We start from the raw sequence: 24,796 nt of genomic DNA on the forward strand, positions 1-24,796 counted from the left end.
GCTGCATGCATTCAGATATAGAGCTTTTAATGTTGTCTTTTTACCATTTTTCCCTACTCTGAACCCTCTTTCTGATGCACTCTTTTGTGTATACGCTCTGTCCCTGTCTGGTTATCATCACCCCTATCGCTACACTGCACATTTGCCTTCTCATTTTTCTTTGACTTCTAAAATTTCCGCTTTTTACACCCACCTGAGAGGGCAGACGGGGCCTCAATTTAATGTCTAATCTGAAAGACGGCACCTCCATCAGCGCAGCACTCCCTCATTACAGCACTGCCTGGATTATGTGCTCAAGTCCTGGAAGATTATTTAAAACCAAGACCTTCTGACTCAGAATTAATTAATGAAAAACCGTATTTCTTAATAACAAATGGTCTCTTTGTAATTTTCTAGAGTAAGTATTTTGCACTCAGTAATTGTAGCTTGAAATAAAATTGTAACATTTGCTAATGATGGTGCTCACTGTGTTTTTATTTTTCAGTAAAACCGATTGTTATTGATGTCGACATTTATGTGAACAGCATTGGCCCAGTGTCCGTTATTCAAATGGTAAGTGACTCCTGGGAGAGGTGGGTGGAGGTTGTGAACTTAGGGATATTCCAGTACACGGTGTGGATCTGACAGAGCCAGTGTCTGCGCGGTGTGGATCAGAGAGTGCCCAATGTCTGCCCTGTACTCAGTGTGGATGAGATATTGTCCAGTGTTTGCCCTGTATTCAGTGTGGTTCAGACAGTGTCCAGTGTCTGCCCTGTACTCAGTGTAGATCAGACAGTGCCCAGTGTCTGTCTTGTACTCAGTGTAGATCAAACAGAATCCAGTGTATGCCCTGTACTCAGTGTGGATCAGACAGTGTCCAGTGTCTGCCCTGTACTCATTATGAATCAGACAGTGTCCAGTGTCTGCCCGGTACGCAGTGTGGATCAGACAGTGTCGAGTTTTGATCTGCACTCAGTGCGGATCAGGCAGTTTCCAGTGTTTGCACTGTACTCAGTGTAGATCAGTGTCCTGGCTCTGCCCTGTACTCAGTGTGGATCAGACAGTGTCCAGTGTTTGCCCTGTACTCAGTGTGGATCAGACAGCGTCCAGTGTTTGCCCTGTATTGAGTGTGGATCAGACAGTGTCCAGTGATTGCACTGTACTCAGTGTGAATCAGACAGTCTCCAGTGTTTAACCTGTACTCAGTGTGAACAGACAGTGTCTAGTGTTTGCACTGTATTCAGTGTGGATCAGACAGCGTCCAGTGTTTTCCCTGTATTCAGTATTGAACAGACAGTGTCCAGTGTTTGCCCTCTACTCATTGGGGGCCAGACGGTGTCCAGAGTCTGTCTTGTACTCAGTGTAGATCAAACAGTGTCCAGTGTCTGCCCTGTACTCAGTGTGGATCAGAGAGTGTCCAGTGTCTGCCCTGTAGTCAGTGTGGATCAGAGAGTATCCAGTGTCTGCCCGGTGTGGATCGACAGTGTCCAGTGTTTGCACAGTATTCAGTGTGGATCAGACAGTGTCCAGTGTCTTCCATGTACTTAGTGTGGATCAGATTGTGTCCGGTGTTTGCCCTGTACTCAGTGCTGATCAGACAGTGTCCAGTATTTGCCCTGTACTCAGTGTTGATCAGACAGTGTCCAGTGTTTGCCATGTATTCAGTGTGGATCAGACAGTGTCCAGTCTTTGCCCTGTACTCAGTGTGGATCAAACAGTGTCCAGTGTTTGCCCTGTACTCAGTGTGGATCAGACAGTGTCTAGAGTTCCCCCTGTACTCAGTGTGGATCAGACAGTGTCTAATGTTTGCCCTGTATTCAGCGTGGATCAGACAGTATCCAGTGTTTAACCTGTACTCAGTGTGGATCAGACAGTGGCCAGTGTTTGCCCTGTATTGAGTGTGGATCAGACAGTGTCCAGTGATTGCCCTGTACTCAGTGTGGATCAGACAGTGGCCAGTGTCTGCCTGGTACTCAGTGTGGATCAGACAGTGGCCAGTGTTTGCCCTGTATTGAGTGTGGATCAGACAGTATCCAGTGATTGCCCTGCACTCAGTGTGGATCAGAGAGTGGCCAGTGTTTGCCCTGTATTGTGTGTGGATCAGACAGTATCCAGTGATTGCCCTGTATTGAGTATGGATCAGACAGTGTCCAGTGATTGCACTGTACTCAGTGTGGATCAGACAGTCTCCAGTGTTTAACCTGTACTCAGTGTGAACAGACAGTGTCTAGTGTTTGCACTGTATTCAGTGTGGATCAGACAGCGTCCAGTGTTTGCCCTGTACTCAGTGTAGATCAAACAGTGTCCAAGGCTTGCCCAGTACTCAGTGTGGATCAGACAGTGTCCAGTGTTTGCCCTCTACTCATTGAGGGCCAGACGGTGTCCAGAGTCTGTCTTGTACTCAGTGTAGATCAAACAGTGTCCAGTGTCTGCCCTGTACTCAGTGTGGATCAGAGAATGTCCAGTGTCTGCCCTGTACTCAGTGTGGATCAGAGAGTATCCAGTGTCTGCCCGGTGTGGATCAGACAGTGTCCAGTGTTTGCACAGTATTCAGTGTGGATCAGACAGTGTCCAGTGTCTGCCCTGTACTCAGTGTGGATCAGAGAGTATCCAGTGTCTGCCCGGTGTGGATCAGACAGTGTCCAGTGTTTGCACAGTACTCAGTGTGGATCAGACAGTGTCCAGCGTCTGCCCAGTGTGGATCAGACAGTGTCCAGTGTTTGCACAATATTCAGTGTGGATCAGACAGTGTCCAGTGTCTGCCCTTAACTGAGTGCGGATCAGACAGTGTCCAGTGTCTGCCTTGAACTCAGTGTAGATCAAACCGTGTCTTGTGTCTGCCCTGCACTCAATGTGGATAAGACAGCGTCCAGTGTCTTCCATGTACTTAGTGTGGATCAGATTGTGTCCGGTGTTTGCCCTGTACTCAGTGCTGATCAGACAGTGTCCAGTGTTTGCCCTGTACTCAGTGTTGATCAGACAGTGTCCAGTGTTTGCCATGTACTCAGTGTGGATCAGACAGTGTCCAGAGTTTCCCCTGTACTCAGTGTGGATCAGACAGTGTCTAATGTTTGCCCTGTATTCAGTGTGGATCAGACAGTACCCAGTGTTGGTCCTTTACTCAGTGTAGATCAGGCAGTGCCCAGTGTCTGTCTTGTACTCAATGTAGATCAAACAGAATCCAGTGTCAGCACTGTAATCAGTGTGGATCAGACAGTGTCCAGTGTCTGCCCTGTACTCAGTATGGATCAGACAGTGTCCAGTGTCTGCCCGGTACTCAGTGTGGATCAGACAGTGGCCAGTGTTTGCCCTGTATTGAGTGTGGATCAGACAGTATCCAGTGATTGCCCTGTACTCAGTGTGGATCAGACAGTGGCCAGTGTTTAACTTGTACTCAGCGTGAACAGGCAGTGTCTAGTGTTTGTCCTGTATTCAGTGTGAATCAGACAGTGTCCAAGGTTTCCCCAGTACTCAGTGTGGATCAGTCAGTGTCCAGTGTTTGTCCTCTACTCATTGAGGGCCAGACGGTGTCCAGAGTCTGCCTTGTAGTCAGTGTAGATCAAACAGTGTCCAGTGTCTGCCCTGTACTCAGTGTGGATCAGAGAGTGTCCAGTGTTTGCCCTGTATTCAGTGTGGATCAGACAGTGTCCTGTGTCTGCCCTATATTCAGTATGGATCAGACAGTGTCCAGTTACTGCCCGGTGCGGATCAGACAGTGTCCAGTGTTCGCACAATATTCAGTGTGGATCAGACAGTGTCCAGTGTTTGCACAATATTCAGTGTGGATCAGACAGTGTCCAGTGTTTGCACAATATTCAGTGTGGATCAGACAGTATCCAGTGTTTGCACAATATTCAGTGTGGATCAGACAGTGTCCAGAGTCTGCCTTGAACTCAGTGTAGATCAAACCGTGTCTTGTGTCTGACCTGTACTCAGTGTGGATAAGACAGTGTCCAGTGTCTTCCATGTACTTAGTGTGGATCAGACTGTGTCCAGTGTTTGCCCTGTACTCAGTGCTGATCAGACAGTGTCCAGTGTTTGCCCTGTACTCAGTGTTGATCAGACAGTTTCCAGTGTTTGCCATGTATTCAGTGTGGATCAGACAGTGTCCAGTCATTGCCCTGTACTCAGTGTGGATCAGACAGTGTCCAGCATTTGCCCTGTACTCAGTGTGGATCAGAGAGTGTACAATATTTTTACCCTGTATACAGTGTGGATCAGACAGTGTCAAGTGTTTGTCCTTTATTCAGTGTGGGACAGACAGAGTCCAGTGTCTGCCCTGTATTCAGTGTGGTTCCGACAGTGTCCAGTGTCTGCCCTGTACACAGTGTAGATCACACAGTGCCCAGTGTCTGTCTTGTACTCAGTATGGATCAGAGAGATTCCAGTGTCTGCCCGGTACTCAGTGTGGATCACAGAGTGTTGAGTTTTTGACCTGCACTCAGTGTGGATCAGACAGTGTCCAGTGTTTCGGATTTCCAACATCTGCAGTATTTTGCTATCGTACTAGTGTCCAGTGTTTGCCTTGTACTCAGTATAGATCAGTGTCCCGGGGCTGCCCTGTACTCAGTGTGGGTCAGACAGTGTCCAGTGTTTACCCTGTATTGAGTGTGGATCAGACAGCATCCAGTGATTGCCCTGTACTCAGTGTGCATCAGACAGTGTCCAGTGTTTGCCCTGTATTCAGAGTGGATCAGGCATTGTCCAGTGTTTGTGCTGCAGTCAGTGTGGATCAGACAGTGTTCAGTGATTGCCCTGTACTCAGTGTGGATCAGACAGTGTCCAGTGTTTAACCTGTACTCAGTGTGCACAGACAGTGTCTAGTGTTTGCCCTGTATTCAGTGTGGATCAGACATTGTCCAGTGTTTGCCCTGTAGTCATTGTGGATCAGACTGTGTCCAGTGTTTGCCCTGTATTAAAGGTGGATCAGACATTTTCCAGTGTTTCCCTGTACTCAGTGTGGATCAGACAGTTTCCCGTGTTTGCCCTGTATTCAGTGTGGATCAGACAGTGTCCCGTTTTTGCACTGTATTCAGTGTGGATCAGACAGTTTCCAGTGTTTAACCAGCACTCAGTGTAGATCAGACTGTGTCCTGTCTTTCCCTGTACTCAGTGTAGATCAGACAGTGTCCAGTGTTGCCCTGTGCTCAGTGTGGATCAGACAGTTTCCAGTATTTAACCTGTAGTCAGTGTGAACAGACAGTGTCTAGTGTTTGCCCTGTATTCAGTGTGGATCAGACAGTGTCCAAGGTTTGCCCAGTACTCAGTGTGGATCAGACAGTGTCCAGTGTTTGCCCTCTACTCATTGAGGGCCAGACAGTGTCCAGTGTTGCCCTGTACTCAGTGTGGATCAGACAGTTTCCAGTGTTTAACCTGTAGTCAGTGTGAACAGACAGTGTCTAGTGTTTGCCCTGTATTCAGAGGGAACAGACAGTGTCCAGTGTCTGCCCTGTACTCAGTGTGGATCAGAGAGTGTCCAGTGTCTGCCCTGTACACAGTGTGGATCAGAGAGTATCCAGTATCTGCCCAGTGTGGAGCAGACAGTGTCCAGTGTTTGCCCTGTATTCAATGTGGATCAGACAGTGTCCAGTGTCTGCCCTGTATTCAGTGTGGATCAGACAGTGTCCAGTTACTGCCTGGTGCAGATCAGACAGTGTCTAGTGTTTGCACAATATTCAGTGTGGATCAGACAGTGTCCAGTGTTTGCACAATATTCAGTGTGGATGAGAGAGTGTCCAGAGTCTGCCCTTTACTCAGTGTGGATCAGACAGTGTCCAGAGTTTCCCCTGTACTCAGTGTGGATCAGACAGTGTCCACTCTTTGCCCTGCACTCTGTGTGGATCAGAGAGTGCACTGTATTTTTACCATGTACTCAGTGTGGATCAGACAGTGTCTAATGTTTGCCCTGTATTCAGTGTGGATCAGACAGTGTCCAGTGTTGGTCCTTTTCTCAGTGTGGGACAGACAGTGTCTAGTGTCTGTAATGATATCAGCAAATAGTGATGGTATTTGCCTGTTTGATTATTTATGCCTGACCAGCAGAGGGCATGTGAGAGAGAGAGAGTTTAGTTTTAGTTTCGTTTTAGATGGATCTCTAACATGGTGTCTCTTGTAATGCAGTTAACAGAGATGAACAAGCTTTAGATTAAAAGACATTCTCTTTCATGAATGTGTCGTCATTGAACCCACATACAAATCGATACATGGTGTCAGAAGTGATTGAAAGAGATGAAGAGGAAAAATCTGAAGTTAAATCAGCTCTCCACATATTAGCAAGCCAAAAGAGAACATTGTTACTTACCTTTGGAGAATAGCTAACGAAGTGAAAAATGGAAGGCTTACTCCCACCGGCAAAGCTTCAGTTGACAGGTAATGTGGCTGAAAATTGGAGGAGGTTCAAACATCATTTGGAGTTGTATTTAGCGGCAATCGGAGCTGACGAGAAAAGTGATAAAATGAAAGCGTCAGTGTTCTTACATGTCGTGGGTGATGAAGCGCTGGAGGTGTATAATAACTTCACATTCGCTGCTGATGGAGACAAAATGAAGTTGGATAAAATAATGGAACAGTTTGAGGCCTACTGCATACCTAAACGTAACGTGACGTTTGAGAGGCACAGATTTTTCACATGTGTACAGAAAACGGGAGAGACTATTGATCAGTATTTGACTGAACTGAGAAACAGAAGCAAAACGTGTGAATTTGGGGGACTGACAAACTCGCAGATAAAAGACAGACTGGTGTGTGGTATTCCAGATAATGGTCTAAGGGAAAGACTGCTAAGAGAGCAAAATCTAGACCTGGGAAAAGCCATAGCACTGTGTAGAGCTACAGAGACTGTGAAGTCGCAGGTAAAGGAACTGTTCAGTGACAGTAGCTGCAACGTGGATGCAGTGAGAAAGAACGGACACAAACCGTTTAACAAAAAGAGCGCCAATGTGAAAAAAGAGGCGTGGCCAGCGAACAAAAATGAAAGGGGCAATCGAAAGTCATGTGGTCGATGCAGTACACAGCATCCACCAAAAAAGTGTCCAGCATATGGTAAAACATGCAATAGTTGCAACAAAAACAACCATTATGCCCGTTGCTGTAAGAACCAAGTGCAACAAAGCAAGGTCCATGCATTAGATGAAAGCGAGATAGAGGAGTTCTATGTGGATGTCGTGTCTGAAAACATAAAAGAAAAAAGAGACTGGATGTTGGCACTAAAAGTGAATGACATACATGTTCCATTTAAATTGGATACTGGAGCACAAGTTAATGTGATATCAGAGACTGATTTTAAGAAAATTAGACCCAGACCAAAGATACATGGAATAAAAGTGAAAGTGACAGGATACACAGGTACTGATATACCAGTGAAAGGAAAATGCATTGTCAAAGTGACACACAAGGACAGAGAGCACACAATAGCATTAATCGTGGTGCCAAAGGATGTGCAAGCCATATTAGGTTTAATAGCCGGTGAGAGACTGAACCTGGTAAAGAGAGTCCTCGTTGTGGAAAGTGAAGGAGAGACAGTCTATGATGAACTCATGAAAGAGTACAACGACCTATTTCAGGGTCTAGGCTGCCTTCCAGGAGAACACACGATCAGAGTAGATAAAAGTATGCCAACGGTCATACATCCATGCAGAAAAGTTCCGTTTGCTCTTCAAAAGCAACTGAAGGCAGAGTTGGACAGGATGGAAAGCCTGAACGTGATTCAGAAGATAGATGAGCCAACTGAGTGGGTGAGTTCGCTCGTCGTTGTGAACAAAAAGAATGGAAAGCTCAGAATTTGCCTGGATCCAAGAGATCTAAACAGAGCAATAAAGAGAGAGCACTTCAAGCTTCCTACACGTGAGGAAATCATGTCACAGTTTGCAAATGCAAAGCATTTCAGCAAGTTAGATGCATCATCAGGATTTTGGCAGATGAAGCTGGACGAGGCAAGTTCAAGACTGTACACGTTCAACAGTCCACTTGGCAGATACAGATTCCTAAGGTTACCATTTGGCATTGCCTCAGCTCCTGAAGTGTATCACAAAACTATCCATATGATCTATGAGCACCTGGAGGGAGTTGATACATCAATGGATGACATCATAGTATGGGGAACCACGAGAACTGAGCATGACAAGAGACTGAAAAACGTGCTGGAAGCAACAAGGAAAACAAACCTGAAGCTGAATAGAGGGAAATGCCAGCTCGGGGTGACAGAACTGACATTCGTGGGAGATATCCTTAGCAGTGAGGGCATCAGACCAGATCCCAGAAAGGTGTCCGCCATTGAGAATATGCCAAAGCCACAATGCAAAAAGGACGTGCAGAGGTTTAATGGAATGATCAACTACATGGGTAAATTCATATCCAACCTCTCAGAAAAGATGGCGCCACTGAGACGACTAACTGAAAAGAACATAGAATGGGAATGGAATCATGAGCATGAGAAGTCATGGAGCGATCTAAAGAAACTGCTCACAGAGGAACCAGTTCTGAGGTTTTATGACCCAGCGAGACCCATCAAGATATCATCAGATGCATCACAGAGTGGGCTCGGTGCCGTTCTTCTGCAAAAATATGACTACTGGCAACCTATTGCATATGCATCGCGCTCAATGACAGACGCGGAGATGCGATATGCTCAAATAGAAAAGGAGCTGCTCAGCATCACATACGCCTGTGAAAGATTTCACCAGTTTGTGTCAGGACAAGCAATCAGTGTAGAGACTGACCATAAGCCCTTGATTGCATTGTTCCAAAAGCCACTAAATAGCTGTTCGCTTAGAATACAAAGAGTGATGATCAGGCTGCAACGCTATACACTGAATGTTGCGTACACACCGGGTAAGCTGATGTATACAGCAGACACGTTGTCCAGAGCTGTTGACCCAGGAGAGCCCGCAAACACCAAAATGGATGAAAAAGTGAACGCCTACGTGGACATGATCACAAGTGCACTGCCCATAGCAGATGCAAAAATGGAGCTCATAAAGACTGAGACAAACAAAGATGAAACACTGAGACGACTGAGGAAAAGCATCTTGGATGGATGGCCCAACATGAAGCAAGACTGCTCACCTGACATGGCAGAGTACTGGAACTGCAGGGCGGAACTATCAGTGGTCGAAGACATCATCTACAAAGGAAGTAAAATAGTTATCCCAAAGAGTCTGAGAAAAGAGATGCTAAAAAGGATCCATGGAGGACATCTGGGAATCGAAAAGTGTAAGAAAAGAGCACGAGAGGTGATGTACTGGCCACGAATCAACCAAGATGTGACAAATGAGGTGTCAAACTGCACAATATGCCTGAAATATCGAGCAAGCAATCCGGTAGAACCACTAAAGCCACACCCAGCGCCAGACAGACCTTACCAGAAGGTAGGCGCTGACCTATTCGTATGTCAAGGGAAGGACTATCTTGTAGTCACAGACTATTACTCCCTGTATCCAGAGGTTTGTAGACTGTACACCACCACTGCAGATGCTGTGATAAGATGTATGAAAGCCATATTCTCCAGACATGGCGTGGCAAGCGAGGTCTTCACAGACAACGGACCCCAGTTTTACAATGCAAGTTTCCGACACTTTGCCAAAGAGTGGGACTTTGTCCACACAACGTCAAGTCCTCACTTTCCACAGTCCAATGGACTAGTGGAAAAATCGGTCCAGACAGTGAAAAGACTGATGTACAAGGCAAAAGACAGTGGAACTGACTTCTACCAGAGCATGCTTGTATACCGCACAACGCCGCTCAAGTGTGGTATGTCACCAGCCCAACTCCTTATGGGACGTCTGCTAAGGTCAAACCTACCCATCCCGGAGAACCTCCTGAAAACAAAAGAGGGGGAGAAAGTGAGGAAGTTCAAAGAACAACAGAAAGAAAAGCAAAAGTACTACTATGACAGAGGAACACAAAACCTACCTGAACTCCACACTGGTGACCAAGTAAGGTTCAAAGACAAAACAAACATATGGACTCAGAAGGGAACTGTCCTGAGTGAAGTTCAACCAAGATCATACACCATTCAGACAGATGAGGGTGCTGTTCTGCGAAGAAATCGTCGGGATCTTCTCATGGGACCAGCCACAGCAGGTCAAAAGACTGATACTGTTGAACAACCTGATCACACAGCAGGTCAAACGACTGATACTGTTGAACAACCTGATCACACAGCTGAGAAATCATCATCCGAGGCAACAACTCAGATTCAAGGACAATCAATCAGAAAATCCTGAAGACGCCTGAAGCCTCCTGAGAGACTCATTGAGCAAGTTTAAGGACTCTTGTTATAGAAGGAAGGAATGTTATCTTATTCTCTCTTCAAGTTCTAGTGTATTTTCATATTTCATGTGAACACACAAAACAAGGTTAAAGAACCTTGATAATGATAATGATAATGTAAGTTCATTAAGTGTTACAGTTAAAATGCAGAGTAATACAAAGAAAACGTGTTGTTAGATAAAAGTAAAATACTTTTGTTTTAAGAAAGGGAAATGTAATGATATCAGCAAATAGTGATGGTATTTGCCTGTTTGATTATTTATGCCTGACCAGCAGAGGGCATGTGAGAGAGAGAGAGTTTAGTTTTAGTTTCGTTTTAGATGGATCTCTAACATGGTGTCTCCTGTAATGCAGTTAACAGAGATGAACAAGCTTTAGATTAAAAGACATTCTCTTTCATGAATGTGTCGTCATTGAACCCACATACAAATCAATACAGTGTCTGCCCTGTATTCAGTGTGGTTCAGACAATGTCGAGTGTCTGCCCTTTACTCAGTATGGATCAGACAGTGTCCAGTGTCTGCCCGGTACATAATGTGGATCAGACAGTGGCCAGTGTTTGCCCTGTATTGAGTGTGGATCAGACAGTATCCAATGATTGCCCTGTACTCAGTGTGGATCAGACAGTGGCCAGTGTTTGCCCTGTATTTAGTGTGGATCAGACAGTATCCAGTGATTGCCCTGTACTCAGTGTAGATCAGACAGTGTCCAGTGTTTAACCTGTATTCAGCGTGAACAGAGAGTGTCTAGTGTTTCCCCTGTATTCAGTGGGGATCAGACAGTGTTCAAGGTTTGCCCAGTAAACAGTGTGGATCATCCAGTGTCCCGTGTTTCCCTGTACACAGTGTGAATCAGAGAATGTCCAGTGTTTGCCCTGTGCTCATTATGGATCAGACAGTGGCCAGTGTTTGCCCTGTATTGAGTGTGGATCAGACAGTATCCAGTGATTGCCCTGTACTCAGTGTAGATCAGACAGTGTCCAGTGTTTAACCTGTACTCAGCGTGAACAGAGTGTGTCTAGTGTTTGCCCTGTATTCAGTGTGGGTCAGACAGTGTCCAGGGTTTGCCCTTTATTCAGTGTGGATCAGACAGTGTCCAGTATTTCCCTGTACACAGTGTGAATCAGACAGTGTCCAGTGTTTGCCCTGCGCTCAGTATGTATCAGATAGTGCCCAGCGTCTGCCCTGTACTCCGTGTGGATCATAGATTGGCCAGTGACTGTTTTGCACCCAGTGTTGATCAGACAGTGTCCAGTGTTTGCCCTGTACTCAGTGTGGATCAGACAGTGTACAGTGTCTGCCCTGCATTCAGTGTGGATCAGACATTGTCCAGTGTTTGCCCTTTATTCAGTGTGGATCAGGCAGTATGCAGTGTCTGCCCTGTATTCAGTGTGGATCAGAGTGTGTCTAGTGTTTGCCCTGTACTCAGTGTGGATCAGACAGTGTCCTGTGTTTGCCCTGTACTCAGTTTGGACCAGACTGTGTCCAGTGTTTGCCCTGTATTCAGTGAGGAACAGACAGTGTACAGTGATTTTACACTGTACTCAGTGTGGATCATTCAGTATCCCGTGTTTGCACTGTATTCAGTGTGTATCAGACAGTGTACAGTGTTTGCCCTGTACTCAGTGCGGGTCAGACAGTGTACAGTGTTTTTACCCTGTACTCAGTGTGGATCATTCAGTGTCCCGTGTTTGCACTGTATTCAGTGTGTATCAGACAGTGTACAATGTCTGCCCTGTATTCAGTGTGGATTAGACTGCGTCCAGTGTTTGCCCTGTATTCAGTGTGGATCAGACAGTGTCCAGTGTTTGCCCTGTATTCAGTGTGAATCAGACCCTGCCCAGTATCTGCACTGTACTCAGTGTGGATCAGACAGTGTCCAGTGTTTGCCCTGTACTTTGTGTGGATCAGACAGTGTCCAGTGTTTGCCCTGCACTCAGTGTGGATCAGCCAGTGCCCAAGGTTTGCCCCGTACTCAGTGTGGATCAGCCAGTGTCCAGTGTTTCCCTGTACACAGTGTGAATCAGAGAGTGTCCAGTGTTTGCCCTGTGCTCATTGTGGATCAGACAGTGGCCAGTGTTTGCCCTGTATTGAGTGTGGATCAGACAGTATCCAGTGAGTGCCCTGTACTCAGTGTAGATCAGACAGTGTCCAGTGAGTGCCCTGTACTCAGTGTAGATCAGACAGTGTCCAGTGTTTAAACTGTACTCAGCGTAAACAGACAGTTTCTAGTGTTTGCCCTGTATTCAGTGTGGGTCAGACATTGTCCAGGGTTTGCCGTCTACTAAGTGTGGATCAGACAGTCTCCAGTGTTTCCCTGTACACAGTGTGAATCAGAGAGTGTCCAGTGTTTGCCCTGCACTCAGAATGTATCAGACAGTGCCCAGCGTCTGCCCTGTACTCTGTGTGGATCAGAGATTGTGCAGTGACTGTTTTGTACTCAGTGTTGATCAGACAGTGTGCAGTGTTTGCCCTGTACTCAGTGTGGATCAGACAGTGTAGAGTGTCTGCCCTGCATTCAGTGTGGATCAGACATTGTCCAGTGTTTGCCCTTTATTCAGTGTGGATCATGCAGTATGCAGTGTCTGCCCTGTATTCAGTGTGGATCAGAGTGTGTCTAGTGTTTGCCCTGCACTCAGTGTGGATCAGACAGTGTCCTGTGTTTGCCCTGTACTCAGTGTGGATCAGACAGTGTCCAGTGTTTGCCCTGTGCTCAGTATGAATCAGACTGTGCCCAGTGTCAGACAGTGTTTAATGTTTGCCCTGTATTCAGTGTGGATCTGACAGTGCACAGTGTTTGCCCTGTATTCAGTGTGGATCAGCCAGTGTCCAAGGTTTGCCCCGTACTCAGTGTGGATCAGCCAGTGTCCAGTGTTTCCCTGTACACAGTGTGAATCAGACAGTGTCTAGTGTTTGCCCTGTATTGAGTGTGGATTAGACTGTGTCTAGTGTTTGCTCTGCATTCAGTGTGGATCAGAGAGTGTCCAGTGACTGTTTTGTACTCAGTGTTGATCAGCTAGTGTCTAGTGTTTGCCCTGTACTCAGTGTGGATCAGACAGTGGACCGTGTCTGCCCTGTGTTCAGTGTGGATCAGACAGTGCCTAGTGTTTGCCCTGCACTCACTGTGTATCAGCCAGTGTCCAGTGTTTGCCCTGTATTCATTGTGGATTAGATTGCGTCTAGTGTTTGCTCTGTCCTCAGTGTGGACCAGACAGTGTCCAGTGATTGCCCTGTACTCAGTGTGGATCAGACAGTGTCCTGTGTTTGCCCTGTACTCAGTTTGGACCAGACTGTGCCCAGTGTTTGCCCTGTATTCAGTATGAAACAGGCAGTTGACAGTGCTTGCCCTGTACTCAGTGTAGATCAGTCAGTGTACAGTGTTTTTACCCTGTACTCAGTGTGGATCTGTCAGTGTCCCATGTTTGCACTGGATTCAGTGTGTATCAGACAGTGTACAGTGTCTGCCCAGTATTCAGTGTGGATCAGACATTGTCCAGTGTTTGCCCTGTACTCAGTGTGGATCAGACATTGTCCAGTGTTTAACCTGTACTCAGTGTGGACAGACAGTGTCTTGTATTTGCCCTGTATTCAGTGTGGATCAAACAGTGCCCAGTGTTTGCCCTGTACTCAGTGTGGATCAGACAGTGTACAATGTTTTTCCCTGTACTCAATGTGGATCAGTCAGTGTTTAATGTTTGCCCTGTATTCAGTTTGGATCAGACACTGTCTACAGAATTTGTTCATCCTTGTTTGGCATAAAAATGAAACAAAAAAGGTGACTCAACCATGGCTAACAAGGGAAATTAGGGATAGCATAAGCTCCAAGGAGAAGACATATAATTTGGCCAGAAAAAGCAGTAAACCTGATGACTGGGAGCAGTTTAGGATTCAGCAAAGAAAGACAAAGGGATTAATTAAGAGGGGGAAAATAGAGTATGAGAGTAAGCTTTCAGGGAACATAAAAACTGACCGTAAAAGGTTTTAATCGATATGTGAAGAGAAAATAATTGGTGAAGTTAAGCTTAGGTCCCTTGCAGTCAGAATCAGGGGATTTTATAATGGCAACAAAGAAATGGCAGACCAATTAAATACATACTTTGGTTCTGTCTTCACAAAGGTGGACACAAATAACCTCCCAGGGATGTCAGGGAACATAAGGTCTAATGAGAGGGAGGAACTGAAAGAAATCAGTGTTTGTAGGGAAATGCTGTAAGTGAAATTGATGGGATTGAAGGCCGATAAATCCCCAGAGCCTGTAATCTACATCCTAGGGTAATTAAGGAAGTGGCCCGAGAAATAATAGATGCATTACTGGTCATCTTCCAAAATTCCATAGACTCTGGAGCAGTTCCCATGGATTGGAGGGTAGCTAATGTTACCCCACTGTTCAAAAAAGGTGGTAGAGAGAAAATAGGGAATTATGGACTGGTAAGCCTGACATTGGTAGCGGGGAAAATGCTAGAGTCCATTATAAAAGGTGTAATAGCAGAGCACTTGGAAAACAGTGACAGGATCGGACAAAGTCAACATGGATTTACAAAAGGTAAATCATGCTTGACTAATCTACTGGAATTTTTTGAGGATTTAACTCATGGAATAGATAAGGGAGAACCAGTGGATGTGGTTTATTTGGACTTTCAGAAGGCTTTCGATAAGGTCCCGCATAAGAGATTTGTGTGTAAAGTTAAGGCACATGGGATTGGGGGTAAGGTAAAAAGGATAGATAGGCAAAAAGGAAAGGGAGGTGGGGTAGCATTACTGGTTAAAGAAGGGATTAATACAATTGTAATGAAGGATATTAGCTCTGATGATGTGGAATCTGTATGGGTAGAATTGAGAAAGACTAAGGGGAAAAAAACATTAGTGGGAGTGGTATATAGACCTCCCAAGAGCAAGGCGGAGGTTGGGGATGACATGAAATGGGAAATTAAAGAAGCGTGCAATAAGGGCACAGCAGTCATCATGGGTGACTTTAATCTACATATAGATTGGGCCAACCAAATTAGTAACAATACTGTGGAGGAGGAATTCTTGGAGTGTTTACGGGATGGTTTCCTGGACCAATATGTCGAGGAACCAACCAGAGATCAGGCCATCTTAGACTGGGTATTATGTAACGAGAAAGGATTAATTAGCAATCTTGTTGTACGAGGCCCCTTGGGTCGGAGCGATCATAATATGATCGAATTCTTCATTAAGATGAAGAATGAAGTAGTTGACTCAGAGACTAGGGTCCTCAATTTAAATAAAGGAAACTACGATGGTCTGAGGAGCGAGTTGGGTAGGATTGATTGGGGAATGGCACTCAAAGGGTTGACGGTGGATAGGCAATGGCAAACATTCAAAGACCGAATGGATGAGCTACAGAATTTGTTCATTCCAGTTTGGCATAAAAATAAGACAAAAAAGGTGACTCAACCGTGGCTAACAAGGGAAATTAGGGATAGCATAAGATCCAAGGAGACAACATATAAATTGGCCAGAAAAAGCAATAATCCTGAGGATTGGGAGCAGTTTAGGATTCAACAAAGGAGGACAAAGGGATTAATTAAGAAAGGGAAAATAGAATATGAGAGTAAGCTAGCTGCGAACATAAAAACTGACTGTAAAAGCTTTTATAGATATGTGAAGAGAAAAAGATTGGTGAAGTCAAGCGTAGGACCCTTGCAGTCAGAATCAGGGGAATTTACAATGGGAAACAAAGAAATGGCAGACCAACTAAATTCATACTTTGGTTCTGTCTTCACAAAGGAGGACACAAATAACCTCCCAGATATGCCGGGGAACATAGGGCCTGATGAAAGGGTGGAACTGAAAGAAATCAGTATTTGTAGGGAAATAGTGTTAGGAAAATTGATGGGACTCAAGGCCGTTAAATCCCCAGGGCCTGATAATTTACACCCCAGGGTACTTAAGGAAGTGGCCCTAGAAATAGTAGATGCATTGCTGGTCATCTTCCAGAACTCGATAGACTCTGGAACAGTACCCATGGATTGGAGGGTAGCTAATGTTACCCCACTATTCAAAAAAGATGGTAGAGAAAAAGCGGGGAATTATAGACTGGTAAGCCTGACATCGGTAGTGGGGAAAATGCTAGAATCTATTATAAAAGATGTAATAGCAGAGCACTTGGTAAGCAGTGACAGGATCGGACAAAGTCAACATGGATTTACAAAAGGTAAATCATGCTTGACTAATCTACTGGAATTTTTTGAGGATGTAACTGGTAAAATAGATAAGGGAGAACCAGTGGGTGTGGTGTATTTGGACTTTCAGAAGGTTTTCGATAAGGCCCCACCGAAGAGATTAGCGTGCAAAATTAAGGCACATGGGATTGGGGGCAAGGTATTGACTTGGATAGAGAACTGGATGGCGGACAGAAAGCAAAGAGTTGGAATAAACGGGTCGTTTTCCGAGTGGCAGGCAGTGACTAGTGGGGTACCGCAAGTATCGGTCCTAGGACCCCAGCTGTTCACAATATATATTAATGATCTGGACGAGGGAATTGGATGTAATACCTCCAAATTTGCAGACGACACAAAGCTGGGTGGGAGGGTAAGCTGTGAGGAGGATGTCGTGAAACTCCAGTACGATTTGGACAGATTGGGTGATTGGGCAGAAACATGGCAAATGCACTATAATGTGGATAAATGTGAGGTTATCCACTTTGGTGGCAAAAACAGGAAGGCAGATTATTATTTGAATGGCAATAGATTGGGAGAAGGGGAAGTGCAAAGAGACCTGGGTGTTCTTGTGCACCAGTCGCTGAAGGTAAGCATGCAGGTGCAGCAGGCGGTTAAGAAGGCAAATGGTATGTTGGCCTTCGTAGCAAGAGGGTTCGAGTACAGGAACAAGGATGTCTTGCTACAGTTGTACAGGGCCTTGGTCAGACCGCACCTTGAGTATTGTGTGCAGTTTTGGTCACCTTACCTGAGGAAGGACGTTCTTGCCATGGAAGGAGTGCAGCGAAGATTCACCAGGCTGATACCTGGGATGGTAGGAATGACGTTTGAGGAGAGATTGTGTCGATTGTGCTTATACTCACTGGAGTTTAGAAGATTAAGAGGGGATCTCATCGAAACCTATAAAATTCTGTCAGGCCTGGTCAGACTAGATGCAGGAAGAATGTTTATGATGGCCGGGGAGTCCAGAACCAGAGGTCATAGACTAAGGCTAAGGGGTAAGCCATTTAGGACTGAAATGAGGAGGAATTTCTTCACCCAGAGAGTGGTGAACCTGTGGAATTCTCTACCACAGAGGGCGGTGGATGCCAGTTCATTAAATATATTCAAAAAAGAGTTGGATATATTTCTTAAGGCTAAAGGGATCAAGGGATATGGGGAGAAGGCAGGGACAGGGTACTGAATTTGGATGATCAGCCATGATCTCATTGAATGGCGGAGCAGGCTCGAAGGGCCGAATGGCCTACTCCTGCTCCTATCTTCTATGTTTCTATGTTACTGACTTGGATAAAGAACTGGTTGCAGACAGGAAGCAAAGAGTTGGAATAGATGGCTCTTTTTCCAAGTGGCAGGCAGTGACTAGTGGCGTACCACAGGGATCGGTCCTAGGACCCCAGCTATTCACAATATATGTAAATGATCTAGACGAGGATGTAGTGTCCGAGTATAAATAATGCACGGACTACAGGAGAACAATAATAACAGGTATTTACTGAACAGAGGGTAACTTAAGACTGACGTACAGAAGCCTGCTATGGCTTTATATACAGGGGTGGTCACTGCCGGTACTGCAGTATAGAATCAGTTCTTCTCTTAAAGGTACATACACAACAGGAAGGATGTTCCCGATGTCCGGAGAGTCCAGAACCAAGGGTCACAGTCTAATGATAAGGAGTAGGCCATTTAGGACAGAGATGAGGAGGAATTTCTTCAACCACAGAGTGGTAAACCTGTGGAATTCTCTACCACAGAAGGCAGTGGAGGCCAATTCATTAAATATATTCCAGAAGGAGTTGGATATATTTCTTAAGGCTAAAGAGATCAAGGGATATGGGGGATTGGCAGGGACAGGGTACTGAAATTGGATGATCAGCCATGATCTCATTGAATGGCAGAGCAGGCTCGAGGGGCCAAATGGCCTCCTCCTGCTCTTACCTTCTATGTTTATGTCTATGTTTGCCCTGTACTCAGTGTGGATCAGATAGTGTCCAGTGTTTGCCCTGTATTCAGTATGGAACAGACAGTGTCCAGTGCTTGCCCTTATCTCAGCGTAAGATCAAACCGTGTTCAGTGTTTGCCCTGTACTCAGTGTGGATCAGACAGTGTCCAGTGTATGCCCTGTACTCAGTGTGGTCCAGACAATGTCCAGAGTCTGCCTTGTACTCAGTGTAGATCAAATAGTGTCCAGTGTCTGCGCTTTACTCAGTGTGGATCAGAGTGTGTCCAGTGTCTGCCCTGTAATCAGTGTGGATCAGACAGTGTCCAGTGTTTGCCAGGTATTGATTGTGGATCAGACAGTTTCCAATGATTGCCCTTTACTCTGTGTGGATCAGACAGTGTCCAGTCTTTGCCCTGTACTCAGTGGGGATTAGTCAGTGTCCAGTGTTTGCCCAGTATCAGTGTGGATCAGACAGTGTCCAGTGTTTGCCCTGTATTCAGTGTGGATCAATTAGTGTCCAGCGTTTCCCTGTCCGCTGTATGAATCAGACAGTATCCAGTGTTTGCCCTGTGCTCAGTGTGGATCAGAAAGTGTCTAGTGTTTGCCCTGCACTCAGTATGAATCAGACCGTGCCCAGTGTCTGCCCTGTAGTCAGTGTGGATCAGACAGTGTCCAGTGTTTGCCCTGTACTCAGTGTGGATCCAACAGTGCCCAGAGTTTGCCCTGTACTCAGTGTGGATCAGACAGTGTCCAGTGTCTGCCCTGTACTCAGTGTGGATCAGACAGTGTCCAGTATTTGCCCTGTACTCAGTGTGGATCCGACAGTGCCCAGAGTTTGCCTTGTACTCAGTGTGGATCAGACAGTGTCCAGTGTCTGCCCTGTACACAGTGTGAATCAGAGAGTGTCCAGTGTTTGCCCTGCACTCAGTGTGGAGCAGACAGTGCACAATGTTTTTACCCTGTACTCAGTGTGGATCAGAGAGTGTTTAAAGTTTGCCCTGTATTCAGTGTGGATCAGAAATTGTCCAGTGACTGTTTTGCACTCAGTGTTGATCAGTCAGTGTCCAGTGTTTCCCTGTACGCAGTGTGATTCAGACAGTTTCCACTGTTTGCCCTGTGCTCATTGTGGATCAGACAGTGTCCAGTTTTTGCACTGCACTCAGTATGAATCAGACAGTGCCCAGTGTCTGCCCTGTACTCAGTGTGGATCAGACAGTGTCCAATGTTTCGCTGTACTCATTGTGGATCAGACTGTGTCCACTGTTTGCCCCTGCACTCAGTGTGGATCAGACAGTGTACAATGTTTTTCCCTGTACTCAGTGTGTAGCAGTCAGTGTTTAATGTTGCCCTGTATTCAGTGTGGATCAGACAGTGCGCAGTGTTTGTCCTGTATTCAGTGTGGGTCAGACAGTGTCCAGTGTTTGCCGTCTACTAAATCTGGATCAGACTGTGTCCAGTGTTTGCCCTGTATTCAGTGTGGATCAGACAGTGTCCAGTGTTTCCCTGTACACAGTGTGAATCAGACATTGTCCATTGTTTGCCCTGCGCTCAGTATGTATTAGACAGTGCACATTGTCTGCCCTGTACACAGTGTGTATCTGTCAGTGTCCCGTGTTTGCACTGGATTCAGTGTGTATCAGACAGTGTACAGTGTCTGCCCAGTATTCAGTGTGGATCAGACAGCGTCCAATGTTTGCCCTGTACTCAATGTGGATCAGACATTGTCCAGTGTTTAACCTGTACTCAGTGTGGACAGAGAGTGTCTAGTATTTGCCCTGTATTCAGTGTAGATCAGAGAGTGCCCAGTGTTTGCCCTGTACTCAGTGTGGATCAGACAGTGTACAATGTTTTTCCCTGTACTCAATGTGGATCAGTCAGTGTTTAATGTTTGCCCTGTATTCAGTGTGGATCAGACACTGTCTACAGAATTTGTTCATCCTTGTTTGGCATAACAATGAAACAAAAAAGGTGACTCAACCATGGCTAACAAGGGAAATTAGGGATAGCATACGCTCCAAGGAGAAGACATATAAAATGGCCAGAAAAAGCAGTAAACCTGCTGACTGGGAGCAGTTTAGGATTCAGCAAAGAAAGACAAAGGGATTAATTAAGAGGGGGAAAATAGATTATGAGAGTAAGCTTTCAGGGAACATAAAAACTGACCTTAAAAGATTTTAATCGATATGTGAAGAGAAAATTATTGGTGAAGTTAAGCTTAGGTCCCTTGCGGTCAGAATCAGGGGATTTTATAATGGGGACAAAGAAATGGCAGACCAATTAAATACATACTTTAGTTCTGTCTTCACAAAGGTGGACACAAATAACCTCCCAGAGATGTCAGGGAACATAGGGTCTAATGAGAGGGAGGAACTGAAAGAAATCAGTATTTGCAGGGAAATGCTGTAAGTGAAATTGATGGGATTGAAGGCCGATAAATCCCCAGGGCCTGTAATCTACATCCTAGGGTAATTAAGGAAGTGGCCCGAGAAATAATAGATGCATTGCTGGTCATCTTCCAAAATTCCATAGACTCTGGAACAGTTCCCATGGATTGGAGGGTAGCTAATGTTACCCCACTGTTCAAAAAAGGTGGTAGAGACCAAATAGGGAATTATGGACTGGTTAGCCTGACATTGGTAGTGGGGAAAATGCTAGAGTCCATTATAAAAGATGTAATAGCAGAGCACTTGGAAAACAGTGAGAGGATCGGACAAAGTCAACATGGATTTACAAAAGGTAAATCATGCTTGACTAATCTACTGGAATTTTTTGAGGATGTAACTCATAGAATAGATAGGGGAGAACCAGTGGATGTGATGTATTTGGACTTTCAGAAGGCTTTCGATAAGGTCCCGCATAAGAGATTAGTGTGTAAAGTTAAGGCACATGGGATTGGGGGTAAGGTACTGACTTGGATAAAGAACTGGTTGGCAGACAGGAAGCAAAGAGTTGGAATAGATGGCTCTTTTTCCGAGTGGCAGGCAGTGACTAGTGGGGTACCACAGGGATCAGTCCTAGGACCCCATCTATTCACAATATTTGTAAATGATCTAGACGAGGAAACTAGATGTAATATCTCCAAGTTTGCAGACGACACAAAGCTGGGTGGGCATGTGTGCTGTGAGGAGGATGCCGAGAATCTGCAGTGTGATTTGGGCAGGTTCAGTGATTGGGCAGAAGTATGGCAGATGCAGTATAATGTGGATAAATGCGAGGTTATTAACTTTGGTGGTGAAAACAGGAAGGCAGATTATTATCTGAACGGCAATAGATTGGGAGAAGGGGAAGTGCAAAGAGACCTGGGTGTCCTTGTGCACCAGTTGCTGAAGGTAAGCATGCAGGTTCAGCAGGCGGTTAAGAAGGCAAATGGCATGTTGGCCTTCGTAGCGAGAGGGTTCGAGTACACAAACAAGGATGTCTTGCTGCAATTGTATAGGGCCTTGGTGAGACCACACTGTAGTGTATGTAACCTGTACCGCCTTAAGAGGATACCTTAAGGTGATGGACTGCTTTTTGATGGCTCCTGTACATTGTAGTACCGGTGGTGACCACACCGGTATATAAACCCTGCGGAGCAAAGTGAATCCCAGTTCAGCCCTGACCCTCAATCACTAAAGACCTGTTTACTTACTTCTGTAGTCTGTGTCCTGTTATTCAGTATAACTGCAATTGAAAACACAGACTCAACAGTGGCGACGAGTCTGATCTTACCTTGCGGCAGTTTTGCATCAAAGGAAGCTTCGTCCTCAGGAACGGGTGTCGAAAAAGGGCATCCGCCCTCAACATCCTGCATCGCACGGGAGGCCATCGGAAACCCGGGTTGGTTTGCTGGCCACGAAGTCAAGCATCAGTGAACATCCCTTCTATGACAGCAGCGGGTAAGCCCGATCGAGCGGCACGGGGGGGAAGTCGGCCGAGTTGTCAGTGGGAGAAGGGGAGGGAAAACGACGAAACGGGCGGAGAACACGACCGCAGCCGGTGTCAGGGGCCGGACTGCAATCGGGCAGAGATGCGCAGCAGCCAGAAAAGCGTTTATGGCCACAAGGACTGCGGGAGCGGCGGGGGAACAAGAGCAGCAACGCAGGGGAAAATAAAGGACCGCTGGGAGGCGAGGATGGCAACAGCGCGGAAATCCCCATTTTGAGTCGGCGGGGGAAGAAGACAAGCGCGGGAAAAGCCGCCAAGCGCGGGAAAAGCTGCCATCTTGGAAAAGAAATAAAATAATAATATCCAAAGGGGAAGGAGAAACTCAGCAAGGATGCCAAAAATGGGTAACATCACTGCTTTTGATAGCGATGTGGAAGATTGGGCCACTTATGTGGAACGCATCGAAGTTTACTGTACAACGAATGAGGTACCGGATGATAAGAAAGCACTAACCCTATTAAACTCAATGGGTGCGAAGACGTACGGGTTATTAAGGAACCTTGTAACACCAGACAAACCAGTAGGGAAGAGTTTCGCGGATATTGTTACTATCTTGCAGGAGCATTTAAACCCCACGCCGCTGCTGATAGCGGAACGATTTATATTCTACAAAAGAATTCAACTTAAAGAAGAAAGCAACGCTGAATTCCTAACAGAACTGCGCAAGTTATCAAAGTACTGCCAGTTCGGAACAGGACTAGCAGACGCACTGAGAGATAAGTTTGTGTGTGGGCTCCTAAGTGAAGGAACCCAGAAGCGACTGCTAGAGGAAAAGGACCTTACGCTGGACAAAGCTTTCAGCATTGCAGCATCCCATGAGGCAGCAGCACGGGGCACTGCAGAGATACAGCAAAGGCCATTGGAATTCAGCACCAATGAAATGGCATTGGGCACAGTAAAGTGCTATCGTTGTGGAAGGACAACGCATGACCAGAACCAGTGCTGGTTCAAAGATAAAGGATGCAGGCAATGTGGCAAACTTGGTCACATAGCGAGAGTATGCCGGTCCAGAAAGAAGACCAGCAGCAAAAAGTCACCGCAGGAGAAGTACAAAAAAGTACACAAGGTGACAGAGAACAGTTCGGATGAACAGAAGACGGATTCAGACTCCAGCAGTAAGCAACTGGGTTGTCTGGAAGTACATAGTGTGGGTAACACAGCAGACCACCAAACTATCTGGGTCATGCTTCGGATTGCAGGGGTCCAAGTGAAGAAGGAATTGGACACTGGGTCGGCATTAACGGTCATGAATAAGCATGATTACAAAAGGTTATTATCGCACATTCCCCTGAGGGATACGGAGATTGTATTGAAAACATACACGGGGCAAATAGTATACCCCAAAGGAAAGATAAAAGTAAACGTGGTCTACAATGGTAAAGAAAGTCAGAAAATGGACTTGTATGTGTTACCTGATGGAGGTCTGCCACTACTGGGACGGGAATGGATCCGGAGAATAAATGTGGACTGGCATTCCATATAAGCACTGACTGTAGATGCCTGTAAGGAGGACGACGTCAAACCTAAACGACTGTCGAAAATCTTAGACGATGCTAAGGAGGTGTTCCAACAGGGACTTGGAACACTGAAAGGAATTAAGGCAACCATCAAGGTTGAAGAACATGCAAGCCCATATTCCACTGCAACACAAGGTGGACAATTTCCTGATGGCGTATCGAAACGCCACGCATGCAGTGACAAATCAAAGCCCTGCCATAATGTTCTATAACAGAAGGTTGCGGTCCCGGTTGGATTTGTTAAAACCCAATGTGCGAAGGGAAGTCGAAAACAAGCAATTCCAGCATGTAAATAACAAGGCCACTCGTAGTTTCGAAATAGGACAACCAGTGTTGGCCAGGGACTATAGGGATGATAAATGGCAACCTGGAACAATTCGTGCACGACAAGGACCCTTGATGTACACGGTAGACGTTGGAGAGAACGTAATACGACGTCATGCTGACCAACTTGTGGAATTGAGAACAAGGGTCGACCCCATGTCTACGGCTGAGACACCAGTTGAAGAACTTATTGAGCCTGTAGCATCTACCTCAGACTCGAACGTACCTGATGATGTTCAATCCATAGGCGATCAAGTGGATGAGTCACCCCAGCAACGAGAATCAGAGACCCCTGAAAGGCATTATCCGGCCCGGATCAGGAGGCCTCCTCAGAGACTGAATCTTTGAACAGTTTTGTGCGTAAATTGTATATATGTTATCCATGTAATGTTTAATTTGGGGTGTACACTGTTAAGCTAAAAGGGGAGGAATTGTAGTGTATGTAACCTGTACCACCTTAAGAGGATACCTTAAGGTGATGGACTACTTTTTGATGGCTCCTGTACATTGTAGTACCGGTGGTGACCACACCGGTATATAAACCCTGCGGAGCAAAGTGTATCCCAGTTCAGCCCTGACCCTCAATCACTAAAGACCTGTTTACTTACTTCTGTAGTCTGTGTCCTGTTATTCAGTATAACTGCAATTGAAAACACAGAC

The 24,796-nt window shown here is 45.8% G+C and overlaps 1 protein-coding gene across 1 annotated transcript in view; it reads left to right on the plus strand.

The window, feature by feature from the left end:
• Positions 1 to 24,796, plus strand: part of LOC147124880 (gamma-aminobutyric acid receptor subunit gamma-4-like) — a 782,579-nt gene that overhangs the window by 316,724 nt on the left and 441,059 nt on the right. The window contains exon 3 of the mRNA XM_085994155.1: positions 485 to 552. Within this exon, the coding sequence (XP_085850281.1) occupies positions 485 to 552 (68 nt within the window). The remainder of the gene's footprint in view (positions 1 to 484; positions 553 to 24,796) is intronic.

This window comes from Somniosus microcephalus, chromosome 1, assembly GCF_052327205.1.
Source record: "Somniosus microcephalus isolate GS21.2 chromosome 1, FLI_Smic_1.0, whole genome shotgun sequence".
NCBI classification, from domain to species: domain Eukaryota; kingdom Metazoa; phylum Chordata; class Chondrichthyes; order Squaliformes; family Somniosidae; genus Somniosus; species Somniosus microcephalus.